At 54.3% G+C, this 14,121-nt stretch overlaps 1 protein-coding gene across 1 annotated transcript; it reads right to left on the bottom strand.

Annotated features, from left to right (window-relative positions):
- Positions 1-2,646: 2,646 nt before the first annotated feature.
- PRF1 (perforin 1) lies at positions 2,647-9,149 on the bottom strand. The gene is made up of 3 exons (XM_028513723.2): positions 9,035-9,149; positions 7,183-7,725; positions 2,647-6,283 (listed from the first exon to the last, which is right to left on the bottom strand). Exons 2-3 carry the CDS (start codon positions 7,719-7,721, stop codon positions 5,155-5,157), a joined length of 1,668 nt encoding a protein of 555 aa, XP_028369524.1. The 5' UTR covers positions 7,722-7,725; positions 9,035-9,149; the 3' UTR covers positions 2,647-5,154.
- Positions 9,150-14,121: the final 4,972 nt, after the last annotated feature.

The raw sequence follows: 14,121 nt of genomic DNA, 5'->3' as shown, positions 1-14,121 counted from the left end.
CTCAGTTGGTGACGGGGCCCATGGGGGAGCAAGAGGCCTGCGTGGGTGACAGTCGAGAGGCCTCTGTCACCTCCATGAGAGGTTCTCATTTCTGCAGTCAGCGATGGAGAGGAGGGGGCTGGCCCGTCCATCATCCACCTGGACCCGACAGTGTGTCCCCTGTGGCTCCTGTGCCGGAGGAGTGAGGGGCAGCGGCTGTCTGGACTGGAATCGGCCCTGTGGTTCTTCTGCCCAGCCCAGTCTGAGGCGGGGCCGGAGACTGACACCCACGGAATCCCTGGGCCGTGACCAGGGCTGGGTGGCAGCAGGAGGCAGTGAAACGGGACGGCTCATGCTCTTCCATGTGTAGAACGGCTGCCTCCAGAGGCAACGAGGGCGCTCTCAGAGGGTGGAAGTTTCCTCGGTGGATTTCATTCATTCATGCATTCATTCATTCACTCATTCATTCACCCACCCATCTAATCATCCATCCAATATTTTGCAAGCATCAAACTCATGCCAGGTGCTGGACTAATTGATTTAACTATGAATAAGATGGAAATGGCCTTTGGCTCTTGGGAAATAATGGGAACTATAGGGACAGAGTAGTGGGGGCCATGACCAAGACCTGGCAGTCAGAGAAGGCTTCTTGGAGGAGGCCACATTTGAAGCTGACTCCTGAAGGATGAGGAGGACTTCAGACAGAGGAGGCAGACTGTGTGAGGGGCTGGAGAGAGAGCAGCCAACCGGGGGACCAGCGATGAGCCCAGTGAGGCGGGGCTCAGTGAGGGGCAGAGCTGAGAGTGGGAGCCACACTTGTGTTGCATTAGGAGGTCTGAGCTTTCATCCCAGGAGCCACAAGGAACCAATGAAGGGCTTTCAGTGAGGCGCTGATGTGCTGAGGGGTGTTTCTACTGGTTTTCCCAGAGGCAGACCTGAGACAGGGATTTGAGGGCAGCTAGTTTATGTGGGAGGTGATTCCAGAAAATACCAGCAGGAGAGTGGGGAACTGAAACAGGGAGGGAGTCAGCCAAGAGAACGTGTGTGGTCAAGCGCCACCTCTGTGGGTACTAGAGCTCAACTCAGCCGAAGAACTCCGGGAGCCAGCACAGAGTTCCCTTCGGAGTTACTGCCCTCGATGGGGGGGAGCTGGAGCATTTATAGATCGCCTCCGCTGGCTACTGGAGACTGTTCCAGGCTGGGTGGGGCGTGGACACTTCCCCACATGGTGGCCTTCCAGTGGGCAGGCAGAATGGGCTGCAGTGTGGGCCTCTGGGCAGAGATGCAGGGGCTGGCTCAGCATGGGGCCCCTAGGGACAGGGGTGGGGTGTCCCTGCCACTGTGGTTATGAGGTGGAGGGACAGGAAGGGGCAGACAGGAGCCTGGAGGTCAGTGAAGTGGCAACAGGAAGGCTTATCCAAGCAATGGATGGTGGTAGCCTGGGCTGGAGTGCTGTGCTTATGGGCAGAAGGGGACGATGTCAGGGTGCAGAGCAGGCTGGCCTTGGTGACAGATGTGGGGGAGTGAAGAGGGCTAGGGCACTGAAACCCCCTCAGAGCCACAGGGGGCTCCTGCACCTCCCCGGGGCACTCCCTCATCTGCACACTGCTGCTCCTCCCACATGTCCTCCGCTGCTTACACGCATCTGAGACACTGACACAGGCCCCAGTGAAGGCAGGGGCCACAGCCCAGGGACCATGGAGCATGTGTGAAGGGAGATGAAGGGAGATGAAGGTGCTGTGGCAACTGCTAAGAACAGGAACCGGGCTGCTGCTAGTGCCAGCCCCCAGTCTTGGAAGGGATCACTAGGGTGTGTGTGTGTGTGTGTGTGTGTAGGAATATAAAAATGAGAGAAGAGCAATCCAGCCAAGCCCCTACCCTGAATGCCCCCCCACTCCCTGTATCTTCCATTACGCCCACATCTGTGTCCCATCTGGCCTCACGAGAACAGATGCTCTGTATGGCTCCTTCACTGGCCCCTGGACCAGCTCACGGCAGGTCCTCAGTCTGCTGAATGGTGGAACTGTGAATGGTCCCTCCCTAGGACCCCGCTTCACGTAGGGGTGGAGGGAGGTGCCAGGGATGGTGGATTGGTGATTCTAATGACAAGGGCCCCCAAGGGTGGGTGGGATGTGGTTGGAAAAGGGGATGGGGTGTTGCGGCAGGGAGAGGGGAGAGGATGGGGCGGTGTGACCAACCAGGGTTTGTAGTTGTCAGCACTAGAACCCAAGACTGGATAAAATGAGTAGGAAAAGAAACCAGTTGGGAGGTGGGGTGTGGGTGCCCAGCTCCCTCCAGCCCCAGCTGCGGCACCTCTGAGGTCCGAGTTCCTCACTGGCTCCTGTTGCCCGCAGCAGAGACTTGCCTGCTGATGCACATTTTAGGGCCCCGCCCCTTCTCTGGCTCCTTCCCCTCCCCCTCCTGGAGCTTCCTGGGACTGCCTCCCATGCAGGTGGCTGCCCACCTGCAGACCCGGCCGTGTGTCCTTTCCTCATTATGGGAGAGGTTGGGGGAGGAAGGACCAGGCATCCTCAGCTCCTGGGTGGAAGGGGTGCGTGCTCTGGTTCCTACCAGGACTTCTAGGCAGCGGCGTGTCACCAGGGTCCCAATGGGAAGCTGTCTCCGTCCGTTCGAGCTGCTGTAACAAAGTCCCACAGACTGGGTGTCTTTTCCACAACAGACATTTATCTCTCACAGTTCTGGAGGCTGAAAGACCAAGGCCGGCGTGCCAGCAGACTCAGTGGGCTGCTCCCCGTTCATAGATGGTGCCTTCTCGCTGCACCCTCACATGGCTCAAAGGGCAAGGGGTCTCCCTGGGGCCTCTTTTGCAAGGGCAGTAATCCCGTGTACTCTCCTCCCGAAGGCCCCGCCTGTAACACCACTGAGGGGGTGCATCCAGACCGTAGCAGAAGCCCATGGGGTATTCAAATGATAATAACTTGGGGGGGCTGTTTATAGAGGGCCTATCTACAAAGGTGTAGGGGTGGTGGGGAGGCATTAGGGACAGTGCAGGGGCTCGGGATTCATTGCTGTAGAGCTGTTCCCGCCCTGAGGTCTGAAGGCATGAGGGAAGGGGCGGTGCCCGGAACCCAAGTGAGAAGGAGAGAGCCAAGCAGGGGCCCCCGGAGCGGAAGAGGGACACAACCACCCGAAGGCCACCTCACTGAGAGACACTGAGGGGAGTAAATGCCCGACGTCTTCCCCCTCTGCTCCCCCATCTCTTGCGCAGTGACAGAGTCAGGCAGGGCAGCCCCCGGGCCAGAGCAGCGTGGAGCAGGGCGCAGACAAGACCCGGGGGCAAATGGAAGAGATCTGGTAAAGCAGGGGATTTCCCAACAAATGAGGGGCCTCAGGTGTGACAAAGTGTCTCAATGTCCACGTGGGGTGGAAACAAAGATGTCGCATTGAGTTCTGAGTTAGGGCTGAGGGCTCCAAGCGGCCCCTCAACAGGAGCGGGCCCCTCCTTCTCCTTGGTCACTTCCCGCTGGTTCCCCCAGGAGCCAGCCTCTCTGAGTCCTCCGGTCCTTTCCAAAGCCGAGCTTGGGGCGGAGCCCAGGACTTGAGGGCACCTGGCTCTGCCACTAACTGTGTAACCATAGCAGTTAGGCAGATGACCTCTCAGGACCCTTTCATAGCACTGACCTTCTAGAAAAGCTCCTGGCACCCTGAGAAGGGAGTAAAACAAAGACTGTCCTTTTGGGAAAACCAAGGCTCAGGGAGCAGAGGGACTTGGTGGGGGTCACTGACCCTGTGGGCACTTCCCTGAGCCGGGCCTGCCGCTGCCCTGAGGTGGCAGGGGAGAGGGTGGTGATAGTTCCCACCCATGTTTATTTCCAGTTAGTGCCTCGGCCGGCGTGAATTTTCATGATTTCTCTTCTGCCCTTGTGTGTGTATGTGGGGGGGGGGGATGGGGGGGTGGCTCTGAACAGAAACACGTTAAGAGTGGTAGTTTTAAGCTGGCTTTCAGAGCTCGCCAGTCCCTCCTGCCCCACTGCAGGGCTCAGGGCCAGTGTCACTTTGGGACTTTGGACCCAAGGGGTCCACATAAACCTCAAGGGGCTCAATTTATAGGGAGTTTCCAAGAGAGTTGTCAGGGCTGTGCTGCCGCCCTGAACCCCTCTGACCCCAGCCCCGCACGGCCCAAACCCAGCATGTCTAGGAGACTGCTTGGAACCCCAGCACCCTGTCCTGAGGCCTGTGTCCCAGGCACAGGAGATGAAGACTGTTTCGTTTGATGACAGACCCCAAGGCTCCGGTGTTTACTGCACACCAAGGCCAGGAAAACCCCCGACACCACCTTCTTTGTTCAGCCCGTCAGACAGGCTCTGTGCAAGTCAGAGTTTCCAAACTGACTGCCCCAGATCCGTCATGGCCTGCAGAAGACAGCCCCCTGGATGAGACATGTGCCCTGCAGTTCCCCATAGTCCTCACCCCCGTCCCCCTCCGTTGTCTCCCAGCGGGCAGCCGAACGTCTGTTGCCACTTATCACTAAGTCTATGCTGCTGTTTCTCAAATAGGAGAGCTATGGGGAAAGTAAGATATTTTGGGTCCCCACATTTTCAACAAAAGTGCCGCTGGGGGTACCCCTGTCCCGCTGTATGGGGTTGCTAGAGCAGAAGTTGATCTCCAGGGCTGTGTTTGGTCCCCACGCCATCCTCTGCCACAACTACCACCATCATAGTTGTCATCACGTCACGTTTATTAGTCCTCTGGCAGGTTGCATGCACAATGAGACAGGTCACGATAGCCCTTAGGTCACCAGAGAGGCAAAGGAGGCGGGCAAGAGGACGGCGAATAGGCCCGCTGGGGACAGAGGGGTTAGACCTACCACGACGAGCAGCTCGCCGTGTTATAAAAAGCTGCGAGGGAAGCTCTTCAGTGACACCAAACAGCCTGGAGGGGACGGCCTCCTGGCCTTCTGCGCAGCGCCTGACCGAAGCCCGTGTGGCCAAGACTGCAGCCCCAGCTCCTTTCCCGGGCTCGGGGACATTGGAAAGCCAAGGCTGTTTGGACAGGGAGACCCAGGGCTGGCCTGTAAATTCAGCCGCCTCACTGAAGAAAAAAGGCCTCCGTGTTCCATCTGTCTAGTGGGGGCAGGAAGATAGAATGGCCCCGGCTCCCTGGGTGAGGATCCCTTCAGGCCAGGCACACAGGTCCCCTCAAGGCCCCCGGTTGTTACCATACTGCTCCACTCCGGTTTCCAGGAGGCTCCCCCAGAAGCGGTTGGGGAGCGTAATCCAGGCAGGTTCCCCCTGTCAGGTGAGGCAGGCATTTGGCATCGTAGAAGAATTTCAGCCTGCCATGATTCAGGTTACACTCCACCTTCTGAGAGCCAGACTGTGGTGCCCGGTCGCAGGTGCCGAGAAGATCATCGTCCCAGCCATAGTCTGCATCCCAGACCTGCACCCTTAGGGGCCCCCCTGTGGACAAGAGCACGTCCCCAAAGTCCAGCCGTGTCTTCCACTGGGGGTTGTTATTGTTCCACTCTGTGCCCGTCCTCAGCTCCTGGCCTCCAAAGAAAACCTTCACATAGGCATCCGTGGCAGTAAATATGTCTCCCCACAGACCTGTTGCCTGGAAGTCCCTAACCACTAGCTGGGCCAGGCCCCTGTGCCGGGGACAGCAGCCCTCACTGGTGACGGCCGAGCCGTGGCACACACACTGGCAGGGGTCGTTTTGGCTCTTCTGCTGCCCCGGGGGGCAGGGCCGGCTGCAGTTCCGCCAGCGGGCCCTGTGTGTCACGTACTGGCTGACGGCCTGCTGCAGTGCCTCCCGCCGGGGGTCCTGTTTCCCCACCAGCACGTGCAGGGGCTCCAGGGTATAGTCCACCAGGCCAGGGTTGTCCTGCAGTGAGGTCACCCAGGTTGCGAATTGCTCAGGCCCAGCGTGGTTCCCGAACAGCATGTCAGGCACGGAGGTGTGGTGGCCGCCTACAACCTCCAACTCGCGCTCCCGGTAGGCCTGGTGGAAGGAGGTTGTCATCTTGCTCTGCTTCTTCTTCTCTTCACAGGCCTTGAATTCCGCCGAGGAGCTGGCACGGCCGCCTATGCTGACCTCGGCCTCAACGGACAGGCAGTCCCCCACCCCATCGGCCGTGAGCCCGTTCAGGGTCAGCTCGCAGGTGTGCAGGGCGGTGATGGCAGAGATCCTGCCCCCCAGCTCCATAGAGCGGATGAAGTGGGTGCCATAGTTGGAGATGAGTCTGAAGTAGTCGGGCTGGGTGGAGGCATTGAAGTGGGGGGGCAGGTCCCTGAGGGCCTTCTTGAAATCAGGGTGGAGTGGTGGAGAGTGTACCAGGTGAGAACTGCAGGGTCGGGGAGAGAAAAACATCAGGTGGGCCCAGCAGCAGGGAGTCTCTGCCCCTGTCCTTGAGTCCCCCAAGGTTGCCCAACGTCACCTGTAAGCGGCAGAACTAGACCTGGACCAGGAAACCCCCTCTGCCTATAGCCCTTCAGTCACCTGGCTACTTTGTTGAGCCATTTTCGCTTTTCCTTTTCAGAATACAGATTTGTATTCAGGAGCCCCTTTTTGTTTTCTAATGATAAAAGCAGTGACACGGCACTGATGGTAACCCTTTGGCTTTGGACTCAGTTTGGTGGCCTTTGTCCCCTCGATTGGGCCCTACATTCCTGGGCTCCTGATGTCCCAGGCCATGCAGGTAGGAGGTGCCTTGTCTCACTGTGGGGGATGCAGGGCCTCCCAGTGTGAGAAGTCAGGGCAGGTGACTCGGGGTTGCCCTTGGAGACCATGCAAGTCTCAGGTGCGGGGCCTAAGTCCCTGAGGGCTGGGGCAGTGACCGCTCTTGCTCAGCTGGAACTGTTGTCCCAGTTCCCAGCTCAGAGCTTGACAAGGTAGGCATGGCTGGATGGAAGGAGGCCCGGCGATGGGAGGGGCCCAGCCAGGTCCCTGCCCACAGAAGGCTGGCAGTGCCCAGGAAAGAGGGGTCGGGTGCTCCGTAGGCCTGAAGACACCATGCTGGGGCTCTCGGCACAGCCCTGTCTCCTCTCCACCTGTTTCCTTCCTGGGCTCTTCCCTATCAGGGCGGCAGGGCTCTGGGCCCCCTGGTGCGTGAGAACCCGGGCTGTGGTTTCCTCCTGGTGGAAGCAGCCTCGAGTCCCCACTCTGCCATTCCAGGGCTCTCAGGTCACCCAGAACTCCCCACAACTTTTTCAAGTCCCCTCTGCCACCACTCCCTGCACTGACCTGTAGAGGCGACACTCCACTGAGTCGATGCTGAAGCTGTACTTGTCCTGTTGGCTTTTCTGGGCCGCAAAATTGGCCTCCTTGGAATGTGAGCCGGCCACTGATACACGAGCACTGGAGCTGGGCTTGGGATTCACTTCCAGTCCTACCCGCCAGTCATTTTTGATGCTGGCAGCTGCATCCTTGGCCACATCCTCTATGGAGCTGGTCTGGGCCTTGGCCACATGGCGCCGGCAGACCGAGCTGTAGGCGCGCCAGTCAGTGAGTGCCAGGGGCAGGCGCTGGAGGGTGTTCTGTAGGCTGTTGCGGCAGAGGGTGCAGGTGCCGTCGGGCCGTAGGAAGTGCCGTGTGTCCACCAGGAAGGAGCCTGAGCGGCGGAGGCTGGTCACATCCACGCCCTCCCCCGCCAGCCATGAGCCAGGCACGAACTTGAGATTACGCCGCCGGCACTCAGATCGTGCGGCAGTATGGCAGGGGGCGGGGACAGGCGTGGGCAGCAGCAGGAGCAGGATGCCCAAGAGGAACACACGGGTGGCCATGGAGCTGTGGAGACAGTGAGTGATCAGGGCACATACAATGGGGAAGGAATGAGGTAGCTCTTAAGTCACTGAATGCCAGAGCTGGAGTGGCCTTTACAAACCTGGTCGCTTCCCACATTGTACAAATGGGCCTAGAGAGGAAGTCACATAGCTGGAAGGAGCCCCTTGCTAGGATTTCACTATTTAAGGCTTATTGGGGATCCGGATTGATGGCTCTGTCCCCACAGTGGCTGCTGGTGGGGAGGGGCTCTGTGTGCACAGGAGGGGAACAGAGAGTAGCTGTAGCATAGTTCGGAACGGACCTGGGAACTCTGGAGAAGACTGGATTCTGGGCAAGTGCCATTCTGGGCCCCAGAACAGCCATGCTTTCCACACTCTACCTCCCTCATTCCCTGTTTCCCACTAAGTCTTTAACGTAAATGGAAAAGAAATGAGGTTGTGCATCCCTGTTATTCTCCCGTTTTCCATTTGGGGGAAGTCTGGAATAAAAGCTGTCCATAGGCTACGCCCTTAGATGCTGTGCGGGGAGGGGCCTCTAAGTTTGCTCTCCAAACTCCCCGATGCTCACGTCTCCTCGCTGGCCTCCCCTGCCAGACTCTGTGGAACTGTGGCATGGCTACCAGCTACCTTTTGCCCACTCTCGGACAACGACTAATTAGAAGGTTGCTCCTCATTTTGAAGTGTCCCGGAATCTCACCTGGGCCTGTTTATGATCTGGAGTCTCCTCTCTCTATGTCTGTGCACACTGAGCCCCTGGGAGGCCGTCCTGCTCCGGCCCCTGCCTGGGCCAGCCGCTTCTCTGAGACAGGGGCACTGCGGAGGGCAGGAGTTTGCCCTGTGTTCCAGCTGGCCTTCTGTGCTGCACCCGAAGGAGTGACCTGACTGGTGACTAGCGTGGCAGTCCCAGGGCGGGAAGTGGGCTGTAAAGGGAGTCTTTCAAAGGCCCTCGGATTATCCCATTCTGGAGGCCAGCTCGGCTCCTATCCTTAATCTGAGGAACTCAGTCTCCATCTTGGCCCTCATCCTTTTATCTCCCAGGAAGCCTGTTTCCAGCTTTCTTAGAACTGTCAAGATTTTAAGGGGTCTTAGAGCTTTGTATTTTAACCTCCTAATTTTATATATGCGCACACTGAGGCCCCGAGTCAGCGTGAGGCTGCCCGGCGAGCACAGTGACAAGCGCCGTCTGGAGCCCATGTCTCCTGACAGCACTTCCTGCCCCACGGGCTCTTCCTCCTGAGGAGCAGCCCCGTTCCCAGGCCCCTCTGTCCCCGCCCGGGGACCCCCAGCCGCCCTGGCCCCCGCTTCCCCTGTACCTGGGGTCCCGTGTCCAGCCGCCCCACACAGACACTGCCTCGCTGCACCGGAGGCTCCCGAAGTGGCGGAGTCAGCCCCCCAGGCAGGCTCACCGCACTGCTCATCACCAGGCCACCGTTCATATCACCTCCACTTCCTGCCCTGCCCCCGGCTGTGGTCACGGGTCCCTCTTGCTCTCCGCCCTCCCACTAGCACCCACCCTGTCCTCACCTTCTCATCCGGCCCTGCTGACAGCCCTCAGGAAGGGAACCGTGAAGGCCAGAGGCCCGTTCTCCGTGCAGGGCAGCCTGGGACGCGGGGGCCTGGGGCAAACAGAGAGGCTGAGCGTGGAGCGACACAGGGGCCCGAGGACTCCCGTGTACAACTCTGGTGTCAACGAACAGGCTGGCAGGGGTGAGTTCCCTGCCTCTGGCCTGCAGCCCAGCAGGGGTGAGACCTAAGAGGCAGCACAGGGAAGGAACTCGGAGCGCGGGCTAGGGCCAGCTCAGTTGTGCACTGGCTGTGTGGCCCGGCAAGACTCTTTAGCCTCTCGGCGCCTCAGTTTCTTCAACTCGGAATGAGAACAACAATAGTGTAGACCCCACAGGTTGTGAAGATTTGGGGGTCACTATGTGTGAAGTGTTCAGAACAGTGCCTGGCGCTCAGCCAGTGTTGCCACATGCGACCATTCCCTCCTTCCTGAACAGCGTGTACGTGTCTGGGGAATGAACATTGTTCAGGCCTCCTTGCCCACTTCCTGCCCATGGCTACACCCCAGCCCTGCCCAGGCTCTAAGCCCCAAACACGAACCCCGGCACAGGGTCTCCTGGCCCTGTGATGTGAGCAGAACCCGTGGCCACACTGGTCCCAGCCCCTTCCCCAACCTTGTCCTGCGGTTGCGGCCACAGGGTGAGTGGGTAGACGTCTGTGGGACCCTGCTGGGGAGAGAGATGTTGCTGGCCCAGGGTCGTCTTCACTGAGGTCATGGTGGGTAACGTTTCCGCTGGTTGATTGACTCACAGGACAATTTCTGGGGGGCAAAATCACACAGATCTGAGGTGGGGACAGCTGATAAAGTGGGGAACTGTTGTCACAGCTTTACCCTCCAACTTCATCAGTGATGGGAACAATAGCCACAGACCCCAGACAATATGTGACGCCCTGAGGTGGTTCACACCTTGAGTTCACGTCCCCCTTGTGTTCCCTGCTCTTACGGGAAGAGGGACTTACACTGCCTTCTCGGCCCTGACCCATGTCCCCCACCCCCAGGGTCCCCCGCCCTCTCCCAGAAACTGCGGCCTCCTGACCCCCTTCTAGTTCCTACCCAGGGCCTGACTCAGACGCCCGTGCTGTGGGGGGTGCCGTTCTGATTGCTCGGAAGACCAGTTTGAGGGGCGTGGAGACTCGGCAAAATATCTGTAGGAAGAGAGAGGTGAGGTGGAGGGAACAGGTTCCAGTCTCAGCTGTGCTGAGAACTTGCTGCGTGACTCAGTGTGAGAGTTCTAACCTCTTTCTAAGACAGTTTCCTCATCTATGAAATCAAAGGGAGGACCTTGGGATTTCTAAGAATCCTTAGATTCTAAATGCTGAAGAGTGCATTTAGCAGGTTTTGCGTGTGTGTGGAGCAGCTCACCTCCACGTGCTGGTGGGCAGCCCGCTGGAGGGCAGGGATGGCACCAAGCAGCAGCCGCTGGTCTCGGCCCGTGCGGCAGTGAGGCCGGGCACTGAACTGTGTTCCCAGCACAGCTTTTCCTCGGAAACGCAAGTTGCAATGGCCAGAGCCCATCTAATGGTTTATTGGCAACTTTACTGAGCTGTAACTCACAAGTGCATTGTATGGTCAGTGGTTTTTCGTGTATTCACAGAACTGCGCACCTGGCACCACAGTCCAGTTTAGAGCATTTTCGCCCCTCACTGAGGAAACCCTGTGCTCAGTGGTGTCCCTCCTCACCTCGCCACGCTGATCCGCTTTCTGTCTCTGTGGGCTCCTGTTCCGGACACCGCATGTTCACGGGAATATGTAAGATGTGAACTTCTGTGTCTGGCTTATTCGACATAGTATGTTCAAGGTTTATCCAGTCACAGCATCTGTCAGCACGTTATTCCTTTTCACGACTGGACGACATGTGATGTCCTGAACATACCTCTCTGTTTCTCTATTTCTCAGTGTACGGATGCTCTAGCTGTTTTCACTTTCTGCCTATCAAGGGCAATGCCGCCATGAACATTGTGTGCAGTTCTATGAGGGTGTAGGTTTTCATTTCTCATAGGTAGATGCAGGGAGTGGAGCTGCTGGGTCAGAGGGTCACTCTTTAAGGAACTGCTGTACTGCATGGCCGCACCACGTTATACCCCTCCCAGCAGTGTGTGAGGTTACGCTCACCCCACATCCCTGATACCGCCTGATGTTTTGATTATTGACATTCTTGTGTGTGAAATTGTATCTCACTGTGGTTTTGATTTGAACTTCCCCCGTGGCTAATGACATCTCTTCTTTGGAGAAATGTTTATTCAAGTCCTTTGACCATTTTGAATTGGATTGTCTTTTGTTTGTTGATTTATAATAGTTCTTTATATGTTTTAGATTCTAGACCCTTATCAGATATATAATTTGCAAATATTTTCTCCTATCTTGTGAGTTCTTTTCACTCTCTTGATGGTACCCTTTGAAGCACAAAAGTTTTTAATTTCAGTAAAGTCCAGTTAACCTATTTTTTTCTTTTGTTGCTTTTAATTTTAATATCATATCCAGGAAGTTCTTATCTAACCCAAGGTCATGAAGATTTACGCCTATAATTTCTTTAAAGAGTCTTGTAGTTTTAGTTCTTACATTTAGGTCCATGGTCCACTTGAAGTTTATTTTTGTGTCTGGAAAGGAGTCCAACCTAATTATTTTTCATTTGAATATTTTACACACACACACACACACACACACACATACTCTTACGGTTACAAAATATTTACTCTTCACAGAAAAGCTCCGTGGACAGAATGCACAGGAAGATAGCAGTCAGGACCTCGGCTACTTACACACTGCATATCTAATTGATAAGTAATGACACTAACTGTAATCAAAAAGGCCCTTCAACAAAACAAGTGTTCAGAGTGTGAGTGTTGTGGGTGTCTGAGGGTCAGAGTGGCCCTCACAGGGTGTTCCCTCGCCCCTGCACACTCTTCATTCCCTCCCCCTGGGGGTCTGCCAGGCTTCGGGCTCCTTCTTCCTCACCCCCCCTCCCCCCGGCGGCTTACCCGGGGTTGTGCTCAAGCTTTCACCTTCAGTCTCACCGGAGAGTTTTTTCTCTTTTTCCATTTTGTGGCAGAGTTTTTAGATGTTTGAGACTCAGTTTTTGTAGTTGAGTAGATTTTTAACTGCTGAGTTCATGTCTTCAATAGTTATAAACTCTATTCAGCTTTCTGGGTTTTTTTCCTGGTATCAGTTTTTGACAAATTACAGTTTTCTAGGAACTGTTTTAGTTTGTCCAAAATTTCACACGTGTGGGTATGATGTTATTTACCACAGTTTCTCTCTTAAAAAAAATCTTCCTGAGTCACTAACATTGTCTCATTTTTAATTACAGATATTTAAAATTATCATTTGTCTCTTTTGTCTCAATCAGTCTTACTAAAGATTTTTGTATATTTTATTAATTTTCTTGAAGAACGTGCTCTTGGCTTTATTGATCCTCTCTATCACATCATTATTTTCCTTTTTTTTTGATATTTATTTATTTTTTATTTTTTTTTATTTTAATCATTGTTCAAGTACAGTTTTCTCCCCCCTACTCCCATTCCAGCCCACCCACCCAACCCTCCGCCCTTCCCCCCCATTACCCCACCCCTATTTTCCATTTTATTTATGTACTTTTTATTTAAAAAATTTCCATTATAGTTGACTATATTTATTAGTTCCAGCTGTATGTTACAGTGGTGAGATGTTTATATGACTTACAAGTGACCCCCTGCTGAGTCTGGTGCCGCCTGCAACCATGCACAGTTACTCTATTTTCTATTTTTTTCACTTCATTCTTAGCTTTGTATTTTCTTCTTTTTCCTATATCCTTTCGGCTTCCTCTATTGTTCCAGCTTCTTGAGCTGGATCTTTAGCTCATTAACTTTGTCTTTGTTTTGAAATTGATGTGTGACTGCCATAGAACATTAGTGTGTGTACAACATAAACATTGGATATTTGTATATATTATGAAATGACCACCATGAGTCTAGTTAACATCCATCACCACACATAGTCACACAATCTTTTTCTCGTTAGGAGCTTTTAAGATCTACTTAGAACTTTCAAATATACAATACAATGTTATTAACTATGGAGACCATGCTGTCCACTGCATCCTCCTGCTTTAGCACTTTAAGCTGGAAGTTTGTACCATCTGACCCCCTCCACCCATTTCGCCAGCCCCCCGACCCCTGCCTCTGGCAGCCTCCAGTTTGCTTGTTACACCATGGCCTTGTTTGCTCTCTCTGACATTCTGCAGGTGAGTCCTGGTCTCTGACTTATTTCGCGTAGCATGGTGTCCTCAAGGTCCATTTGTGTTTTCGTAAGTGGCCGGATTTTCTTTTTCTTAATGGCCAAATAATCCTCCATTGTGTATGTGTGTGTGTGTATACAGGTGTCTGTGTGTACATGTAACATGCATGTATGTCACATTCTGTCTATCCATTCATCTGCCGAGGGACACTTAGGTTGTTTTCGCATTGTGGTTATTGTAAATAATGTTGCAGTGAACACGAGGGTGCACATGTCTTCTCAAGTTTGTGGTTTGGTTTTCTTTGGATAAATACCCAGAAATGAAGTTGCTGGATCAGTCTTTCTTCTTTTTTTAATGTAAGCATTTAAGACTCTACATTTCTCTAAGAATCTTTTTAATGGCATCTATAAATTTTTGGTTGAAGCATTTTCATTATTTCTGTTTCCTAATATTTTCTAAATTTCCTCATGACTTTTCTTTGGCTTCTGAGTTATTTTTTTAAGTATGCATTTTACATTTTAAGAAAATGGAATTTTAAATATTGTCGGCTATTAATTTCTAACGTGGGTACACTGCAGTCAGAACTTGTCTGTGTGATAACCATTCTCTGATGTATGTTGAAA

The sequence above is a fragment of the Phyllostomus discolor genome, chromosome 5 (genome assembly GCF_004126475.2).
Source record: "Phyllostomus discolor isolate MPI-MPIP mPhyDis1 chromosome 5, mPhyDis1.pri.v3, whole genome shotgun sequence".
Taxonomy (NCBI): domain Eukaryota; kingdom Metazoa; phylum Chordata; class Mammalia; order Chiroptera; family Phyllostomidae; genus Phyllostomus; species Phyllostomus discolor.
This window is presented reverse-complemented; position numbering and strand designations above follow the sequence as displayed.

Coding starts and splice junctions, on each gene's coding strand:
- PRF1 (XM_028513723.2), bottom strand. CDS start 7,721: ATGGCCACCCGTGTGTTCCTCTTGGGCATCCTGCTCCTGCTGCTGCCC. Junction 6,284..7,182: donor GTGGAGTGTCGCCTCTACAG/GTCAGTGCAGGG, acceptor CCGACCCTGCAG/TTCTCACCTGGTACACTCTC.